Raw genomic sequence first — 17966 nt, 5'->3', positions numbered from 1 at the left:
AATATATTTGATAGAGAGAAGTAAACTTATTATAAAGAAAAATGTCTCGAACATTCGTAATTTTAAAATTAAATTAGAAACGTATTAAATATATATATTTTTTAATTTGCACCAACTTTTGTAGCCGAAGCACATGAGCCATAATAATTTTAGAAATTATTTCAATGGAAACAGTGTTAGGCTAATCTCGAGCTAGCTACGAAGAGCACTCCTCTCGCTTTTTTTCTATCGGTTATATTGCTTCTCTCTCAAACCTCTCCAACTCAACCCAAGTGGCTTTGCTCTGCAATCTCTCCAACTCGAAGGTCTCAACAGAATAGAGAATAATATTTATAACATTTAGTTAATAAATGTCCTTGAGGGATCCAAGTTCAAACCCTGTGATCGACATTTTTGTTTCTCAGACGCTTGTTTGTTCTACTTTCTCCAGTTTTAACTGAAGGGTTTGAACTGGAATCCCTCAAGAACATACCCAAATGTTTCTTATGGTTTTTTACCCAAGGCAACGCCCGTTTTGAGGAGGTCATCAAGGATGTAGAAGTATCCTCGTAACGCCGCCGCCGCCGCCGCCGCCGCTTGTTTCTACAGTTTAAATTGATGGCAGTATCTTGAACAACACTCTGTTCAGCTCCATGACTTGCAAACTGGATTCTGCTAAACACATCAGGCTTTGTTGAATTTCCACTATCTTCATCAATGTCGCTCAAATCTTGTTCATGTTTTGATACTAATGATCCATAATTTGCCCTATAACCATCTTCTTCAGCCAAGCGCAACCTCACATATGCTTCGCTTTCATCCTTCACCTGACTTCCAGTTCCAGATCCCACAACAAGGCTTTCAGGGTCTTCAAATCCCTCAACAACAGGATCCATTACAACTTGATAGGCATCATCTTGCGGGATACGAAGCATTTTCTGAGAGAAAGAACAGGGGACCATGAAATTGTCGAATTGCTCAATATGGTTCCCCCGACGAGATTGATTGATTGTACTCCAATAAACCATGAAATTCATCTTCCAAAATGGCGTTAGATGCATTGGAGTGCCGATAAGACGCTTGATTAGATGAAGACAAACGGCCACAACAGTCATCGATTCCAAAACTTCTGGAACAAACCCCTCTGTTTATGTTAGTGTTGATATGGAATGTCCGCAAATTATCACCATCATTCCCGTTTACATGTTTCAACCCTACGGCACGTGCGAGAAATATCCTTCCCCACCTCAGTGAAATCCCGACAGTGACCTTTTTAAAAAAATAATTTTATTTTTACTAAGCTTTTAATATCATTCATTAAACTCAAAATTTTATTAATATGCAAATTAACATTTAATAACTTTTTCAATAATTGCAATGAATGATCGTGTTTATTTAGTTTCTTATTAGCTTGTGTACTCTATTTCTTTTCTATGTTAATTCCATTAGTTTATTGACTACTTGACATACTTATGATAATATTCAAATATTAGGTGATAAATTGATTTAATTATTATACAGTTCCTACCAATGGTTTAAAAAAACTTAGATAATTTCTCTTATAACACGACAACAAGTGTAAAAGATAAAGATGTATATTATAAATAAAGATCGAGATATTCAAATATTTTAGAAATAAATTTAAAACTGTAAAAGATAAAAGATGCACAACTTATTTAGCTTCTACTATAAACACTTCGCCCTACAAGTAGTTGATTTCTAACATTTAAATGTCTATCAATTTTTTTATTTAATAAATATTTAAATATATTCCGACATTTTTTTTTAAGTAACAGATTTATTAAATTTTAAATACAACAGTAATCTAATCTATAATTTTTTAAGAAGTCTATAAATTTATATATATATATATATATATATATATATATATATATATTTAACTAAATATAAAATATAAAATAAAAGAATTTATTAAATACTTGTATACTATCAAAGACCTAAAAATGTTAAAATCTTAGAACCTTTACTCGTAATTTAAAAAACAAAGAATAGGGCATGCTTGCAGTGATCAGACATTCAATGTATTATTCAAATTATTGGGAGTTGCAACGAATCTGACGTTATAAGAATACTGGGGACTCACTATAATGCACGGATCTCAATATCTCAAAATGCAAAATATCAGATATACATATCAACAGAACATTGAGGTACTAAATACTTAAATCCCATAAAAACCACTCAATTTGAGAAATAAGTGAATTTTAGTTCGGAAAAAAAAAGTGGTTTGAGTGTGCAATTAAAAAAACCTCCTAAAATTTCATAATAAATATAAATGTGACCAAAATATTCATAAATTACCTTCGTAAGAGAAATCAATTGATTTCATTCATTCCTGATGATGTAGCTATCGGTGGCAACCACTTTCGTCTGTCATGATAACTATCACCGCCCAATATTTAGTAACAACTGTCACCCTCAGCCAGCAGATACCGGCAATGGTCGAACAATCATGGAGTAAATACAAATTTAAAGTTATCAGTTCATTTGTATATAGAGCAAACAAAAAACAAAAAACAAAAATGTGTACAAAAGTATTTTTAAGAAAATGTATCTGATTGTCTTCATAAGATGTATTTTTTTATTCAAATCTATCAAAGCATAACCTAAATTGGATTTTGAAGTTGAATAGTATGGGGAATATAATGTAAGGCAGAGGCCACAGCAGATGAGAATATTTAACTTAGCTCATCATTTTCTCCTCATACAGAATCTAAAAGATAAGCAGAAAACTACATTTTCCACTGAGATAAAGTTAATGGACAAAAGGATGCTCACATGGTAATGACAGAGAGAAAAGGTTGGAGGGAATTGAATTGAAAGAACAACAAATTGGAAAAAAATGAAAGGAAAAAATTTGGCATGTGAATGTGAATCAAAAGGAAAACCTGTCGACCCAGTAACCCAGTCAATAGTCATGTGCAAAAGCAGAGCTACCAAAACCATAATGGCCCCAAATAACTTTTAGCCTGTATTACCTTACATTGGATCCACCACCATACCCCCCCAAGAGTTTTTCTTTTTCTCCTTTAGGAAAAAGAAATAAGAATTTAAAACTACCACTAATAGAGGCGCATCTTTTCTTTTTCTACTGGCGGTATTTTTGGGACATATCAATTTAGTTCTTATACAAGTAGTGATAAATAAGTAAATACCAACAACTCAGTCTTAGGGAACATTATTGCCTAGATAACATATGAAGTATAGACCAACCTTATCTGTTTTTTAAGAATGTTTTTAAAATTTAAGTGGAGTTTTTAAGACTAAAAATATAGACTTTAAAGCTTTAAACTTCTTTACTAATCTAAAAACAAAAAACAAATCTTTAAAAGGGTTATCTTTTCATGGTTTTTAAAAACATGGACACAAATTAGATAACAAAATAAAGAATATCGAACTAATGTTTATAAGCTTAGTTTTCAAAAAAATAAAAAATCAAGTAGTTACCAAGGATGGACCAGTCAAATGCAAACAAATTCAAGATGTAACTACACGACCCTACCAAGAACTCAAAAATTTATACAAGTAGAAGTGTATCTCAGTAAAAAAAAAAAAAAAAAAAAAAAAAAAACTTTGAAAAAGGTATTGATTAGAGTTTTAAGTGACAGTCATGTGATCTTGGAACAGTTTGATCATATCAAGCCATAAGTGGATGAGTGAATTTGAACGGGTATAAGCAGAGGCATGTTACTGCTAATCTAGTTGTCTAAACTGAACAGTATCATGACTCGATTGCAACAAGGAAGTCATATGATTTTCCTAGAAGAACTGCTTTGTTTCCACCATGAACAATCATGTCAAACAGATAGGCAGGCCGATAACATACGGAACCCAAAATCAGTTTGGACGAAAAAAATAAAAATGGATATACTCTTAAAAAAATAGATCCAAACAAGTGGAGGTCGAAGTCGTGGGTCTAAGTCTTATCTGATGGTGTGCCTTTTCAGATATTGAGCAAGAGATGCTGTCGAGGAAGATGGGGAACAACAATTCTTTTATAGTATTTGAGTCGGCAGAGAAAAGAAATGCACGTGAGCTGTGTCGGTGCACATAAACAGTGACATCCAATCTAACGTAATGTCTCGATGTGTGTTTATATATATATACATATAAAGAGCGAGGGGCCTCTGAGTTCAAGGGTGGAGCAGCCATGGGAGGAGAGTTCAAGCATTTGGTGCTCGTAAAGTTTAAGGAAGGAGCGGCGGTAGAAGAGATTCTCAAAGGCATGGAGAATCTCGTCTCTGAAGTCGAAGCTGTCAAATCCTTTGAGTGGTAATCTTCCCCACCTTTGTTAAAATATTAAAATTTCAAAGCTATTCTTTGGGTATTGGTTTCTTCAGTTTTGTTGGATGCTTTTTAGCTTGGTGTGAACCCAAGAGTGAAGCGAAGGGAGGGATAATGGCACCTCTTAGTACTCAGATTAAAATACTACCCCAAAAAAAAAACAAAAAAAGATTCTAAGGCTCTCTCTAACTTTTCACCTACATTTCTAAAATGGAAATATTATATATAAAAATGTTACAAACCTCCGCTCTTGTTGGACCCAAAGTTTTAAGTATTTCTATGGTTGGGATGGACAATCTTATGACATGATGTAGAATGTTTTATTTTATGTAATTTTGTGATAATTTTATAATTTAGTTTCAAGATGTGTTAAAATTAATCAGAGGGTAAACATGATTTTTTTTCACATAATTTATAGTGGAAGGAAGAAGAAAGATGAATGTTTTAAGGTGAAAACAGGGGGCAGGAAATAGAGGGACCAGAGATGCTTACACAGGGCTTCACGCACGCCTTCTTGATGACATTCGAGAACAAGGAAGCTCACGCTGCGTTTGTCGGGCATCCCAAGCATGTTGAATTCTCTGCAACTTTCTCGGCAGCCATTGAAAAGATTGTGCTGCTTGATTTCCCGGCTATTCGTACCAAGCCAGCTCCAACAGCTTGAATATCAGTCACTGGCTCTCTGTGTTGGATATGTAAAATATCTTCACGATGAGTATTTAAAATGGTACTACTGTTTGTTTTTCGGCAAAATGATCCCTTTTTTTTTTTTTTTTTTTTTTTTTCATAATTTAAACTTGCTGCATTAGGATAGATGTGTACCGTTGGATCCATGTTTTGTGATTGGATCGCCGCACACAGCACGAGCAGAGACGTCAATCTCTACCCATCGATGAACTTGAAAGCCATCTTTTCCTGTTTAAAAAAATTGCCATTTTCAGCGCGTAAAATTGTCGAACTTGAGAATACCGACACGGAAATTGATAGCATCGGACATACCCATTTCTCGGCTTGATAGATCACCCAAGAACCTAGCCCAATTAGATGCAAATGGTAGGAGAAACCTGTGGTCCAAGTAGACAGCCCAACTAGATAAAAATATTGTTAGACGATACATGGCCCAGGTAATTAGGCTAGCTCAACCATTTACTATATAACTTCTGATGTTTATAATAACCGAACCAAAATGTACAACACAAATACAATTCGAACAAAAATATTAAAATATAATATTTAACTGACAACTTATAAAACAACGAACTTGATCATAGACTGTTTACTCTCTTTATCTTCAACAGCTCTTTGTGATAGCTTCAAGATTCTGTCTCAAACAAACCCAAGGTTTTCTTGCATATGGCAATTTCAAACATCAACATGCTGTTCGGGCGAATTCTATCGAAGTTGAGTTCCTTTAGGTGTTTTCTGTCCATCACCTACATCAATTTTTTTTTTCTTCAAATGTAATTTGTCACTGGTATAAGAAAAAAAAATGAGGAGAGAATTTTTTCTATCATTGAACACGGACTGTGTTCGATAGTAGTTTTTTATAATAAACTTCTTACCCAACAACAGAAAGAGAACAGAATGAAAATATGATCGTTCTGAAACAATCTTTGGCTTCTATAGAGAGGCCACATTCAAAAGCCAGCGTAAGAATGACAGCTGTGTGTCCTAACTATGTTATCTTTTCTTTGAATCAAAGAGTATTTTAGGTATACTGCACAAGTGAATTTTAGATTTCTGCGTTTACCGTTAAAACTCTTCATCGTCCACGGTAGGTCTAGTTATAGGAATTGACCATCTCCCCAGATGAGCAGTGTAATTAATGCATCGGATAACACCTCTGCTACTAGGTCCATCAGGGAAGTCAAGCACACTAATGCTTCCGGCATCCAGATGAAATGATCCAATCCAATCTTTTGTGAGATTTAGGCACTGCCCCACCAATCCTAAAAGAATGGCAGGATGGCCAACCACAACAATAATCTTTTCCGGCTCCTTTTCATCATTCATCTCATTCAACAGAGACTTCCAGGCTTCACCACTCTGATTCCACACTTCTGTAATCACCCCACCGTTCAATTTGTTTAACCAGCCAGGTTCAAAGACATTGGTGTCGCCTATATCCTACAGAATGAAGAGCATAGAATGTTAGAATGGAAATTTTATTGGATTGAACAGGAAAAGTAAAGTTATAAGTTTGAAGGTTGATCTATGGCGTATTCAAGGAAATCAATATACCCCTTTTAAAGTCATCCGATTCATAAGTAAAAATTCCCTCTGTCGGGTTAAACCCAAACGAGATAACTGAAACGTTGGGATGTTCCAATTTGTTTCAATAAGCAACTTATTCATCTACTTATACTAAGGTAAATAAGCAACTTTTTCATCAACCTAATCATGGCATGTCCACAACCTTGAAGATATTACTTTTATTCTAAAATTCGACGGCCAGACATCTTGCCTGCTTGAAATGATCAGGAATACTGTCCACATCAAGTTTATTCGTCTGTTTCATCTCCACATAGCGAGGCACACAATCAGCACCCAAGCAATCAGCAGCTTCTTGTACCTACAACCAATAAGCCATGTCTGATAAAAAGAGACTTTTTACCTTCTCAAGAGAACTTAGAGTTTCTAAGCTTTTCTTTAACGCATCCAATCTTTTTTACATAGGTCTCCATAAGCTAGATTGAATTAGGTTGCATCAAAACAATTAATGATGCTCATGTATACAAGAGTTTCATTGCTTTTAAATTGTCAGTTGATAAGAAAAGTTGACCAGGGTTTTAAGAATAAACCCAAGAATTCATGGGGATAGAAAATTCAAAGAAGAAGAAGAACATTTGAAGAGTATGTTGCCACAGTAATTAATAAATAATTACTCCAGGATTTGTACTATGGTGCTCCTAATGCATACTTCAGCTTAATCCAACCAAAATATTCTTGAAGGATATCCTGTTCAACGGGGAGGAGACAACTTAACTCCACTTTCAATATAAAATAGTGGAAAACTAAAATGTCAAGGGAGTAAGAAGAATAGGTCGTAATCTAATGAGAGGTCCAGTTTCTACGTTTTTTCATCTATTTGGTCCTATTCACTGTCTAAAAGGTCTCGCACCTTCCTGTTCGGTGTACTCATATAATGTTAAATGCGTCTGATAGGAATGCCATTAGAGAAGAATATTGTTAGAGTAGAAAGCTTATTTTGGTAATTATATAGGAAGTTTGTTATGGAATTTGGTTATAAATAGACGGGTAGAAACGGAGGAAGTTAGGCAATTGTTTAGTGGTTTAGGCTCGAGTGACATCTCAAGAAATGGAAAGTTCCAAGTAACTCGAATATTTGGGATCTATCGGCGTCATAGTTCTGATGTGGCATTGTTCAAACTGTCTGCAACCTCCAAGGAAAATGAAGAAAGGAAGAAATGAGAAAACATTGGTAAAATGTGGTGATTCAGAAACCGTGAAAGACATATAAGCAGGAACCATGAATGATAATAAAAGCATACTCTGGAAACTGCTACAGCTGTCTCTACACAAGCTTTCTTGGGGCTGCTTATTACAGCGCTCACTTTTAGATCAAGAAGGAGTTCTGCAACTTTCTGGGACTGTCGTGCATCCAGAAAAAACAATAATATGAGTTCCAAAACTATCTAGGGTAATTGTATGGATGCTCTACCTGTATAGTCCCAAGAACGTTCATTGGCTTATCCTCCAGGAAGGAAGAACTGGCCTGCAAGATTGTGACAGCGAGACAATATTTCACGTTCCATCATTTAATTTCAACATTTCGAATTAACTATGCTATGTAGTGAACCTACACTTGGCAAACACAATCTATAAGGTGAAAAGTGAAAACACAGTGCCGTCAGTAAAGTACCATACCCTATTATCCTCGGAAACTCCATGGCAAACAAGTATGATCCTTTTTGTTGTTTTTCTGCCTCCAGAACTACTGGAAGCTACAGGTGAGTTTGGGGTCTGCATCAATGAAAAGATCATGGCCCCTTAAATAAGCTAGTTTACAATTGATTAAACTTAAGGCCAAGAAAGCAGACAACAGCTATTGTATGGTGAAGACGTTTCCAGATAGTTGTAAATAAATAATCTTGGAAAACAATTTTAAGCAGTTTGAACTCGCTCAATATAGTTGGAAGCAGAGGAATGCCACACAACAACAAAATAATATAATCTACAAATTATTAGTTGTTGGCCTAGAAATAAACTACTGCCAAAAAAAGATATGGAAAATAATGCAAATAAAGCGTCGTTAAGGAATATTTAAATGAGTAAAAACGAAGACTGAGAAAATAATAAGAAAATAGCAAGTTCAACATTTTTTATAACATACATAATTGATATACCTGATTTAAACGGTTTAAACAAATAATTGGAGATCCACCCTCAGGTTGGGGAGTAAAATCAAGAACGCTAACACCACAGTTGCTCTGAAGTAAAACCCTGAAGTACTCAGCTCCCAGTCCTGATTTAAGTAATAGTTACACTGAACACATTCAAGTTGTTAATGAAAAAATAAATTTGAATTTTCGGAAAGATGATCGAATACCAATAGCTGTGGCAACAAGAGCCTGATTGACAGCATTGTGAGCAACCACTAGGACAGATCTGCTCTCGTGAGCAAGAATTCTATTCCAACAATTTCGAGCACGCGTCCATAACTCCCTCACTGGATAGTGGTCATCAATGTTAAAATTTGCAGCATCTACCTGCCATTGATGATAAGCGGCACCAAATTTTTCCTTCCCTTCGTGCTTGAGTAGACCCTGAGTCCACCCAACCGCAGCAATCATGACAAGAGTGAGGAGAACATCGATAAGATTAACTATCAACTTTAGTCTAATCAATCCATCAAATGAAAAATTAAAAGGAAAACCTCCCTTTGAAAGGTTGTGACACGGAACTTACTTGAAATGAATATAAATCAATTTCCCTTAGTTCAGAATCTGTAAGTATCACCTCCTCACGATCGCCCCATATGATTTCCGCAGTCCTCTTTGATCGCACTAGGGGGCTGGAAGCGTAATTCATCTCCGTTAAGCAAAACAATGAGTTAAAATTGCAACAATTTTCCTTAATGAAAAACATCCATTAGTGTCCATAATCAACCGTATCTGATCGCTATCGAGAAATTCCAGGTCTAGACAACGCCAAATTTTAGGTAATGAACCAATATAAGGTAAATTCATGCAGCAGACTCAAACATGTGCTGAACAAAATATGTTTCGATATCGACGAAATCACTTCCGAAAGTCGCCACTGCTTGATAATGAATCGAAATAGAATTAAAAAGACAGGAAACCTGCTGAAGCAGACATCAAATGCATCGTCAAAGAGCATTTGGCGAGAGGTCTCTGCCTGAGCTTCCCCTTTCTTAGTGAGAACAGAGAAATTGGAGCTTCCTTGAATTCTACCTTCCGCATTCCACGTGCTCTGTCCATGCCTTACCAGAACCACTCTCTTTGCAGTCTTAATAGGAGGCAGCGGAACCGAAGCGTAGAGCTGCGAACTGAGGTCTTTGCGGTCAGCCGATGATTCTGAAAACTTCTCGACCTCCTGGAGACTGGAACACGATCGGACAGTGAAGGAACTAGTCAGAATTGTGGGCGGAAATCTGCCGGAGCTTCTGTGGAGGAGGAGATGCGAGTGGTGGGCTGTAGGGGTCAGACTGAAAGACAACATTGGAGACGTTTTCTGCGCGGTGTTATTTCGCGCTACTCCTTTCTCTGTTTCTTTCTTCTTCTTCAACTAATCAGTTCACTATATTTTGTATGGCTGTGAATATTTTCGCCATCCATAAATCCCAAGTCACTGTTCTTGATACACTTTGAGAAAAAAAAAAAAAAAAAAAAAAATCAAACAATCTAATCTTAAGACTAAGCATCCTTTATTAGAGTGTAAAAGCGAACAATATCTACTAGTAGTAAATTACTATAGGTACAAACAATATTAGAACTAAACATCGAGTTGCACAGCCAAACAATAGTTTGTACATGCATCAATATCAATATAATGTTATTGAAAGATGATTAATTGTTCAACCATTTATAATTGATTAACCCAAATTTAGATAAGCCAAATCAATTGTTTTCAGGCTGAACCAAGTTTACTATTTTTATAATAATTATTTTTACAAAATTTATTGGGCCTGCTGGAAGTTAAGGCCCATTAAGTTTTGTGTAAATTTAAGTGGTACTATTTCAAGTTATGATGTAGTACTTTATATTGTTTGGAAAGTTTTTTTTTTCATAAAAGATATACATTAAATATTAATTTTAAACATATTTAGTTCAAAATAAGACAATTATAGTATTTATTTTAATGAATTATATTTATAAACTATCAAAATAGACAAAATTTAAGAGAAATGATATCAATTTGTTTTTTTTTTAAACATTGAAAAATCAAAATAAATAAATTGAAAACAAATTGAGCTAAAGAATAAAATTAATATATATATATATATAGAGAGAGAGAGAGAGAGAGAGAGAGAGAAGAAAAAGGAAGGACAAAAATAAAAGCAAGAAGAAGATGCTCTCAACATGAAGATCTTGAAAACCCAAGCTGAGGAGGGCATCTTAGGATGATCGGGCATCTCTAGATGTCTAAGATACCACAAAACAGTCTGTCCAAACAAACCATTTCGAAGAAAGGCAGTAGTTCATGTGACCCCAAGAAGAATATAGAATATAAAATAGTATAACAAATTTCCAGCTTTGCTACACAATTTAGGCCTAAAATATCCATTATAAAGTTAACATTTGTTCAATGTTTAATATAAATAGATTACGAACAAGGTTTGACATTTGTTTCCCATTTAGACGATTGGGAGAGAGATGATTTATGTTTCCTAGGACTTGAGACGCATGAAGTGAAGCCTAACAAGACAACTTTTGATTTTTAATACGCTACCATTCATCATTATCTCCATCTTCTCCACAAAAAGAGAGTAAAAAAGAGGGAATCGAGAAGAACACATAATTAAAATGAAACCCACCTTCTGAAATCAGTTCTGCGCTCTTACCCTGCACTGTACAGTCGCCATTAATGGTGGATCCTCTGTCAGTCTTCTCGTGTCCTCTGCAGTTTCAGCTTCTGCCATGTTTGCAGAAGCAATTTCAGCAGCAACCAGAAGAAAAGCAACAATAACACTTTGCATTATGTTTATAATTACTTGGTGGTTGTGGACCTGCGGCTATATACATAATCCACAGGTGGGCAAATTACTTGTTGCTAATGAAGATGTAAAAGATTATCAATGTTTACTGATCTACGTGCGATACCTCGATCGCCGTTGTCTTCTTGAGACCTTGACCTTGCTCGACAATGGTTGGGATCGCCATGGCTCCAGAACTGAGTCTTTATAACGACATGGCAAGACCTGGCTTCTTCCTCTCTTTGACCTCACCAGTGGAGACCTGTCGTCGATATCTCTCACTAAATTCATCACCATCCAATTTCCTTCGAGCTTCCTCTTTGGCTCGCTTGAATGCGATTCAGAAATTACTTTCTCGAGTTGACTCGGATCTTTGATGTCTAACTCGCTGTTAGACTCATTTTCTTCTTGAGTTGACTCAGTGTCGAATTCGTTCTCACCAATGTCTCCAAATATCAGTCTCGCCGCTTCGATGAGCAAACCTAGACAATCGCCACCGCTCTGGCATTTCGCTCCTCTAAACGGCACTGTTTCGGCTTTCATATCGTCGCTTCGATCAACGGAACTCCCCGTGGGTTTAAGCTCTTTACCTTCTTCTTCTTCGACTGTCTTTTCGCTTTTGTTTTCATCTAATCTGATGTTTTCAGCATCGCCTCTTTGAGTGTGAAATTCGGCGATCTGCGAACGTTCTGGAATTTCCATCGCGTGTTCTTCGACTTCATATTTCTCAGTCTCAGCGACAGGGGATTCAGAGCATTTCGCGTTCTCGCCATCGCCGACCGAGCACTTCTCTGTTGCGGAACCAGTAACAGGCACCGCGTCTACCGAACCACTTCCACCGCCGCCTTCGCGATTCTCCACAAAAGCCACTGATTCCTGGTCTTCTTCCTCCGTAAACGCGCCAAATCTCAGATTAAAATCAGTACGAAACCCTCCTCCACCGCTTACGTTCCTATTGAGGTCTAATTTTCCGATTTGCAAATCCGCGCACGATTCTTGGCGAGGAACAGACGAAATTATGTACAAAATCTTTTGAAGGCACATTTGAGCTTTAGAACATTCACGAGGAATATAATGACCTGTGCGAGAATAGCCTACCTGATTCGAACGGTTACAGAGGGGACTTGAATTCATGTTCAGAGTTTTACAGGGATACAACTTCCGATCAGCCGCTTCGTCTCCTTCTTCCAAAAGCATGATAAAACAGACCTTCCGGGAGATTCAAGAGAACTTGAAAGAAAACGGCGCGGAGAGAGCGAGAAAGGGAAGCCAACGGCGAATCATTCAAGCCAACCCGAGCATTCCTTCGAATATGTACCTCTTTCTAAAACTAAAAGGCTAGTTTTCCAAAATCTTTATTAAAAAAAAGAAAATAGTTTTCTATTAAACTTTAATAATGTTTTAAACAAAACCATTGAAATATTTTAATTAATATATTGATAAAAGTTAAACATTTAAATATTATCTATTTCAAAATAATAATTAATGAGGGACTTTGAAATTTAGTTAAACATTTTTTCGAGTCAGATAAATGGGGTTTGAGAATATATTTGCTGTCTTCGTCCCCACCTAATTCCCCACTCATCCGACTCATGTAAATATATTTTCAACTCATATTAAAAAATATATATACCCTTTTAACTATATTTAAAATAAAATAATTAATTATTATGGTGTTATGAAAGTACATGTGTTGTTAATTTAGGGAATGATCATGAGTGTTTGGGAAAGTTGAAAGTAAAGCTACGCGTTCTGCTCAAAATGCACAATATCTGGATTAGGCTTGTTGGGAAGCTCAAAGTAAAGTTACAAGAATTTAGGCTCGAAATTGACAATATGGAGAGGTGGTCTGAGGGAGTTGGGTGAAGGAGACAAGGGATGGGCGGTGGCACCCTGATTTTGGCGCTTGTCTGGGTCTGGGGCGTCCGATGGTAGAAGCTTGGGGGGTCCATCATCCAATCACAATCCTATCTTAGTTTCCCAATTGTCGGTTTTAAATTCCATTTCATACTTAATATTTACAAATAAAATACTTTTAATGGGTGCTTTAAAGGATTTTAAGACACGTTTAAAGAATAATTTGATGGGACATTAAAAAAAGAGGCATTACAGTTGCTTTTTGTTTAAATGGTGAGTCGATGAGTTATTCCTACCCATTACGCAAATATTTATTTTCATTCAAATTTATTAATGGGGAGAGATTTGTAATTTTCTTCCCTTTTTTTTATTTCTTCCTAAATTTAGTGACTCATTTAAATCAAATATAATGATTAGTGTTTAAATCAATTAAATGTTTTGAGTTAATTGACTAATTAAATTTAAAATATTAATTGCACTTCTCATTTTATATAGTTATATATATATAAAATAAGCCGACCAAGATGAGAACATGAAATATACTCTCGTCCCTAGTTCCACTCCTTCATTCATTTCTCGTTTGAACAGGAACTATCGGTTCGAGGCGGATAAAGTGGACATCTTTAACAATTGGGTCTAGAACAAATAAGCCCACAAGTTTATTAAATGGGCCGAAAGCCCAAATACAAAAGTCAGGTGAAATTCAAATGGTTTGGTCCGAAAGCCATTAAAGAGCTGGGCCAAAGGAGCCGAAGCGGCCCAAAATGGTATGTAAGCCTAGGAAGCCCTAACCCCTCCCCTAATTTGAGATTGCCCTTAGTTTAGGGCCAGTTCTCTCAAAAGATACATTTTTAAATTTCAGTAGCTAATTATGTTTTTTAAATTTTATTTTATTAAAATTAATGAGCTTAAAAATATTTCCATCTTGACAATTAAATGAACTGATAAAACAAAGTAAAACCTAAACTATGGTCAAACAAATCTATCTATAAGGCGAGAGGGTACGTGCTCCTCCAGCCCCAAGCCTCTGCTACTGAAGATCGAGTCTTTTGTATACCGAGGTCCTCTAGGTACCCAATGTGGTCGATCCGAACCCAATTGATGATTAAGCTTGAAAATGGAATGGTAAAATCTAGTTTCCGAAGTCTTTTGAGCACTCAACACAAAGCCACCGACCTTACCACTTTGTGTGTAATTGGAAGTGTAGAGCTAAAGATAATGGCATGCAATTATGGGAACAACCGTCGGCAAATTTGATAATTATTCCATCCTTAACTTTAGTCAAATTCATGCATCGTTCCTTGTCATTTGGGCAGAAAAAACATTGCCCCTAACAAAACAAAGAGTTGGTGGCTATGTTCCCACCAAAAGGACACCAACCCTTGACTCTATGCAACTAGTTTGAGCAGTTACGGATGTTTTTCGTCAAGCAGTAGTCACACATTAACTAATTACGAGGAACGTCATAAGTTTATAAGAAAATAACATTATTTTCACTGGTCCGAGGCTGAGAGTTTGTAGAAGTTCGTAATTTCTAACAGCTTCTAGTACGACAGATAAAGCTTGACATATAACCCACATGAGCGAATGACGGTAATTAATTATTAATTTTTAGTTTTTTATTTAAATAATAGTTTGAAGACATGATTAAGTATTATCATAATTTAAATTTCCAAAGGAAGTTATAAGGTGAAGAGAGTTTAGATATTTATTTAATTATTAATTATATTTGAAAAAAAAAAAGGTGAATAATGAAGTGTTGACTGAGACAAAATGATTGAGAGGACCAGATCTAAGAGCATGACACGTGTCCGTTTCTTCACCGACTTTCGTATGGTTCTTTGACATTTTTGACCGCCACAAAAGATCTCCAATTTCTTCTCCTTCTTCTCTTCTTCTTCCCACACTTGCACCGAAAGCAAACCCCTTCGCTGCTTCATATTTTCTTAAATTTTAATTTATGATATTTTTATAAGATATTTTTATAAATCATAATCTTGATAGGAATACTAAAATGAACTAAAACGGGAAGTACAAAACTCAAGTAACGAGCCAACAAGAGAGTTAGGGTGTTGAAACAATAACTAAAAACCAACTTTCACGCGCTGTCCCCTCTCCTCTAACATAGAAAGAGATTCTGGTTAGAGAGAAGTGTTTCACGCACATGATATCCGACGGTTAAAATTTAGAGCACATTTGAAAAAATGACTTTAAAAGTGTTGAAGGACACGTTTTGGTATATTCAAGAACTAAAAAGTCAGTCCACAGTGGGAGCAGAGCGGAAGGAAGAAAGATGTATTTACTTTAAGAACAAGACTCAAATCCAAAAATGGTAGCAAATATTTCCAAAACGTGGAAGACACTAAGAACAACAATTGAAAGGAAGTGTTTATTATTGGCTCAAAATCTCGTACTTTTATCCTTTTAATGGTGCCATGGTTTGAAGTTTAAGCTAAAGAAACCAGAGAGAGGGACCATGGAAGATGCTGGTTGGATTCGTGGGGCCAAGCATGGCCATGGGTTCAAAGGCAGAGAGTTCCGGTTCAAAAGAACCTCTTCCTCTTCTCCTCCTATTTATAAACCCATCCTCTCTTCACTTTCTTCTTCATCTCTCAATCAATCCCCCAAACCCCACGTGAACTCTCCAATCCAACTCAAGCTATGGATGAAGGTAAAGATACCGATCATGATCATTATCGCCGGCGACAAGGGAAGCCACTGCGGCCTTTTAACAACATCCCTGACCCTCAAAATCATCACCCAATTTCTCATCCTTCATTTCCTTTTAACAACCCAGGCTCTGTTTCTCATGCTTCCTCTTCTTCTGCAACACCTCTCTTTCCGTTTCCTTTCCAACCATCCCAATTCCCCCATCAATCCAAAACAGAGCTTGTAGAGCCTGTAGCGCCTGTGGTTCATCACCGCCCATCAGTCCGGCCGCAATTGGCGCCGATCGCTTCTACCCAACATGGATTTGGCTTTGGTTACCCACCCTACTTCATGGGGGAGTTTGCATCGTTTCAACAGCAACAACAACAACATCAGCAATTTCTTCAGCAATGGAATGAGTCTCTTAATTTAAACACAAGGGCAGCAGGGATTAGACCTCAAGTGCGGGCTTTAAATACCACGAAGCTATACAGAGGAGTGAGGCAGAGACATTGGGGGAAATGGGTAGCCGAGATTCGTCTTCCTCAAAACAGGAATCGTCTCTGGCTTGGTACATTCGACACTGCAGAAGACGCTGCCTTGGCCTACGATCGGGAGGCTTTCAAGTTGAGAGGAGCGAATGCAAGGCTTAATTTTCCAGAACTATTTCTAAATAAAGATAATAAAGAAGAAGAAGAAGAAGAGGCCTCGCAGGCTCCTCAACAGGATGTTGACAATGACATAGAATTAGAGTCCAATAATGGGGCTGTGACAGAGGACAACGTACAAGAGGCAGAGGGTGTTTCAAACTCACAGGAAATGGTTTGGAGAGAAATAGCAGAGGCTTGGTTAAACGCGATGCCAGCCGGTTGGGGCCCTGGTAGCCCTGTGTGGGACGATTTGGACACCACCAATAATCTGCTGCTGCAGCCACAGCCTTCATATGGCTCTGATCTTCAGAGACCCTCAGTTTCACCTTCTTCCTCATCCTGCCCCATGAAGCCCTTCTTTCAAAAGGATGAAGATTAAACCAAAAAGGCTGCCTTTTGCGCCAAGTCTTGTGGGGAGAGCATCAAATCAGTGCAGGCAGTGCACTCGTGGGCCAGTTCTTTTTCTTGGTTCCTATTGTTAGTATCAGGCACGAGATTCTAGAGACTATCACTATCACCCACAAGCATGTTCTGGTTTAGATTTTTTTTTTTTTTTTTTTTTTTTTTTTTTTTTTTTTTTTTTTTTTTTTTTTTTTTTTTTTTTTTTTTTTGTTCCATTGATCTTTTGGCGTTTGCTTTATGTTCTGCGGTCTGTTTTCCACTGCATTGCTCTGTTTAATTTCAGCACAGGCCAGCGAGCAGGAGACAGTTTGGTGATCTCCTCTTCATTGGGTCCATCATCCATCAGGGGCTCTGTTTTTCGGCCAAGAGGATGGCATGGAAGCACATTCTATTTTCATATTTGACACCAACTTTTAGCTTCCCACCATTACTGAAATGTAATAATTATTACATTATATATATATATATATATATATATATATATAATTTCTTTCTATGTACACAGATTTTGCTCCATCAACAGCCAATATGATAAGTTTAAATGCACCCAGAACTAAAAACTAAAACTAAGATAATGTCCAAGCACAGCAAAAAGCTTCAAAATTATACTTAAATTAAGAAACCCTTCAAAATTACGTTTCATTATCCTGCAATTTAGTCCTCACTGTTATTGAATATTACAATTACCTGATTATGAACTTGGATGACATAATATGACCAAACTTTAGTGGAGAAAAAAGTAATCCAAGAGGGGAAATTTCTTGTATATTATATGAGAAATGGGTAGAAACAAGAATAAGGTAAGAACACAAAGAAAGAAAAAAAAAAGATCAATAACAAAAACAATTGTAATAGTTCAAGCTTATAGCTAGTAGATATTATTCGTTTTTGCTCGTTACGTATCGTCCTTAGCCTCACAATTTTAAAATGCATCTTTTAAAACCGTG

The 17966-nt window shown here is 36.5% G+C and overlaps 5 protein-coding genes across 8 annotated transcripts; 2 read left to right on the top strand and 3 right to left on the bottom strand.

Annotated features, from left to right (window-relative positions):
• Positions 1-121: 121 nt before the first annotated feature.
• Positions 122-3337, bottom strand: LOC111483886. The gene is made up of 2 exons (XM_023130257.1): positions 2302-3337; positions 122-1248 (listed from the first exon to the last, which is right to left on the bottom strand). Exon 2 carries the CDS (start codon positions 1092-1094, stop codon positions 372-374), a length of 723 nt encoding a protein of 240 aa, XP_022986025.1. The 5' UTR covers positions 1095-1248; positions 2302-3337; the 3' UTR covers positions 122-371.
• Positions 3338-4012: 675 nt separating this feature from the next.
• LOC111483903 (stress-response A/B barrel domain-containing protein At5g22580-like) lies at positions 4013-5037 on the top strand. Its single transcript, XM_023130279.1, has 2 exons — positions 4013-4272; positions 4744-5037. Exons 1-2 carry the CDS (start codon positions 4151-4153, stop codon positions 4946-4948), a joined length of 327 nt encoding a protein of 108 aa, XP_022986047.1. The 5' UTR covers positions 4013-4150; the 3' UTR covers positions 4949-5037.
• On the bottom strand, positions 5030-10099 carry LOC111483840 (probable 2-carboxy-D-arabinitol-1-phosphatase). Of its 2 annotated transcripts, XR_002718422.1 has the most exons (12): positions 9608-10099; positions 9214-9319; positions 8855-9071; positions 8652-8770; positions 8173-8268; positions 7967-8020; positions 7797-7895; positions 6749-6856; positions 6035-6411; positions 5546-5717; positions 5284-5348; positions 5030-5199 (listed from the first exon to the last, which is right to left on the bottom strand). XR_002718422.1 is itself a non-coding variant. In XM_023130184.1 (10 exons), the coding sequence occupies exons 1-9, from the start codon at positions 9985-9987 to the stop codon at positions 6037-6039; spliced, it is 1554 nt and encodes a 517-aa protein (XP_022985952.1). In that variant the 5' UTR covers positions 9988-10099; the 3' UTR covers positions 5413-5717; positions 6035-6036. The 2 variants fall into 2 exon arrangements, 1 of the variants encoding a protein (XP_022985952.1); XM_023130184.1 differs by lacking the exons at positions 5030-5199; positions 5284-5348 and having other exon boundaries at positions 5413-5717.
• A 921-nt stretch (positions 10100-11020) lies between these two features.
• LOC111483864 lies at positions 11021-12771 on the bottom strand. Of its 3 annotated transcripts, none has more exons than XM_023130231.1 (2): positions 11589-12770; positions 11021-11400 (listed from the first exon to the last, which is right to left on the bottom strand). In XM_023130231.1, the coding sequence occupies exons 1-2, from the start codon at positions 12656-12658 to the stop codon at positions 11394-11396; spliced, it is 1077 nt and encodes a 358-aa protein (XP_022985999.1). In that variant the 5' UTR covers positions 12659-12770; the 3' UTR covers positions 11021-11393. The 3 variants fall into 3 exon arrangements, with proteins under 3 accessions (XP_022985999.1, XP_022985998.1, XP_022985997.1); XM_023130230.1 differs by having other exon boundaries at positions 11572-12769; XM_023130229.1 differs by lacking the exon at positions 11021-11400 and adding an exon at positions 11407-11500 and having other exon boundaries at positions 11589-12771.
• A 3172-nt stretch (positions 12772-15943) lies between these two features.
• On the top strand, positions 15944-17466 carry LOC111483868 (ethylene-responsive transcription factor ERF054-like). Its single transcript, XM_023130235.1, has one exon. The coding sequence runs from the start codon at positions 15980-15982 to the stop codon at positions 16994-16996; it is 1017 nt and encodes a 338-aa protein (XP_022986003.1). The 5' UTR covers positions 15944-15979; the 3' UTR covers positions 16997-17466.
• The last annotated feature ends 500 nt before the right edge of the window (positions 17467-17966 follow it).

The sequence above is a fragment of the Cucurbita maxima genome, unplaced genomic scaffold (genome assembly GCF_002738345.1).
Source record: "Cucurbita maxima cultivar Rimu unplaced genomic scaffold, Cmax_1.0 Cma_Scf00009, whole genome shotgun sequence".
Taxonomy (NCBI): Eukaryota; Viridiplantae; Streptophyta; class Magnoliopsida; order Cucurbitales; family Cucurbitaceae; genus Cucurbita; species Cucurbita maxima.
Note: the sequence above shows the minus strand (reverse complement) of the source record. Positions and strands in the feature narration are given on the sequence as shown.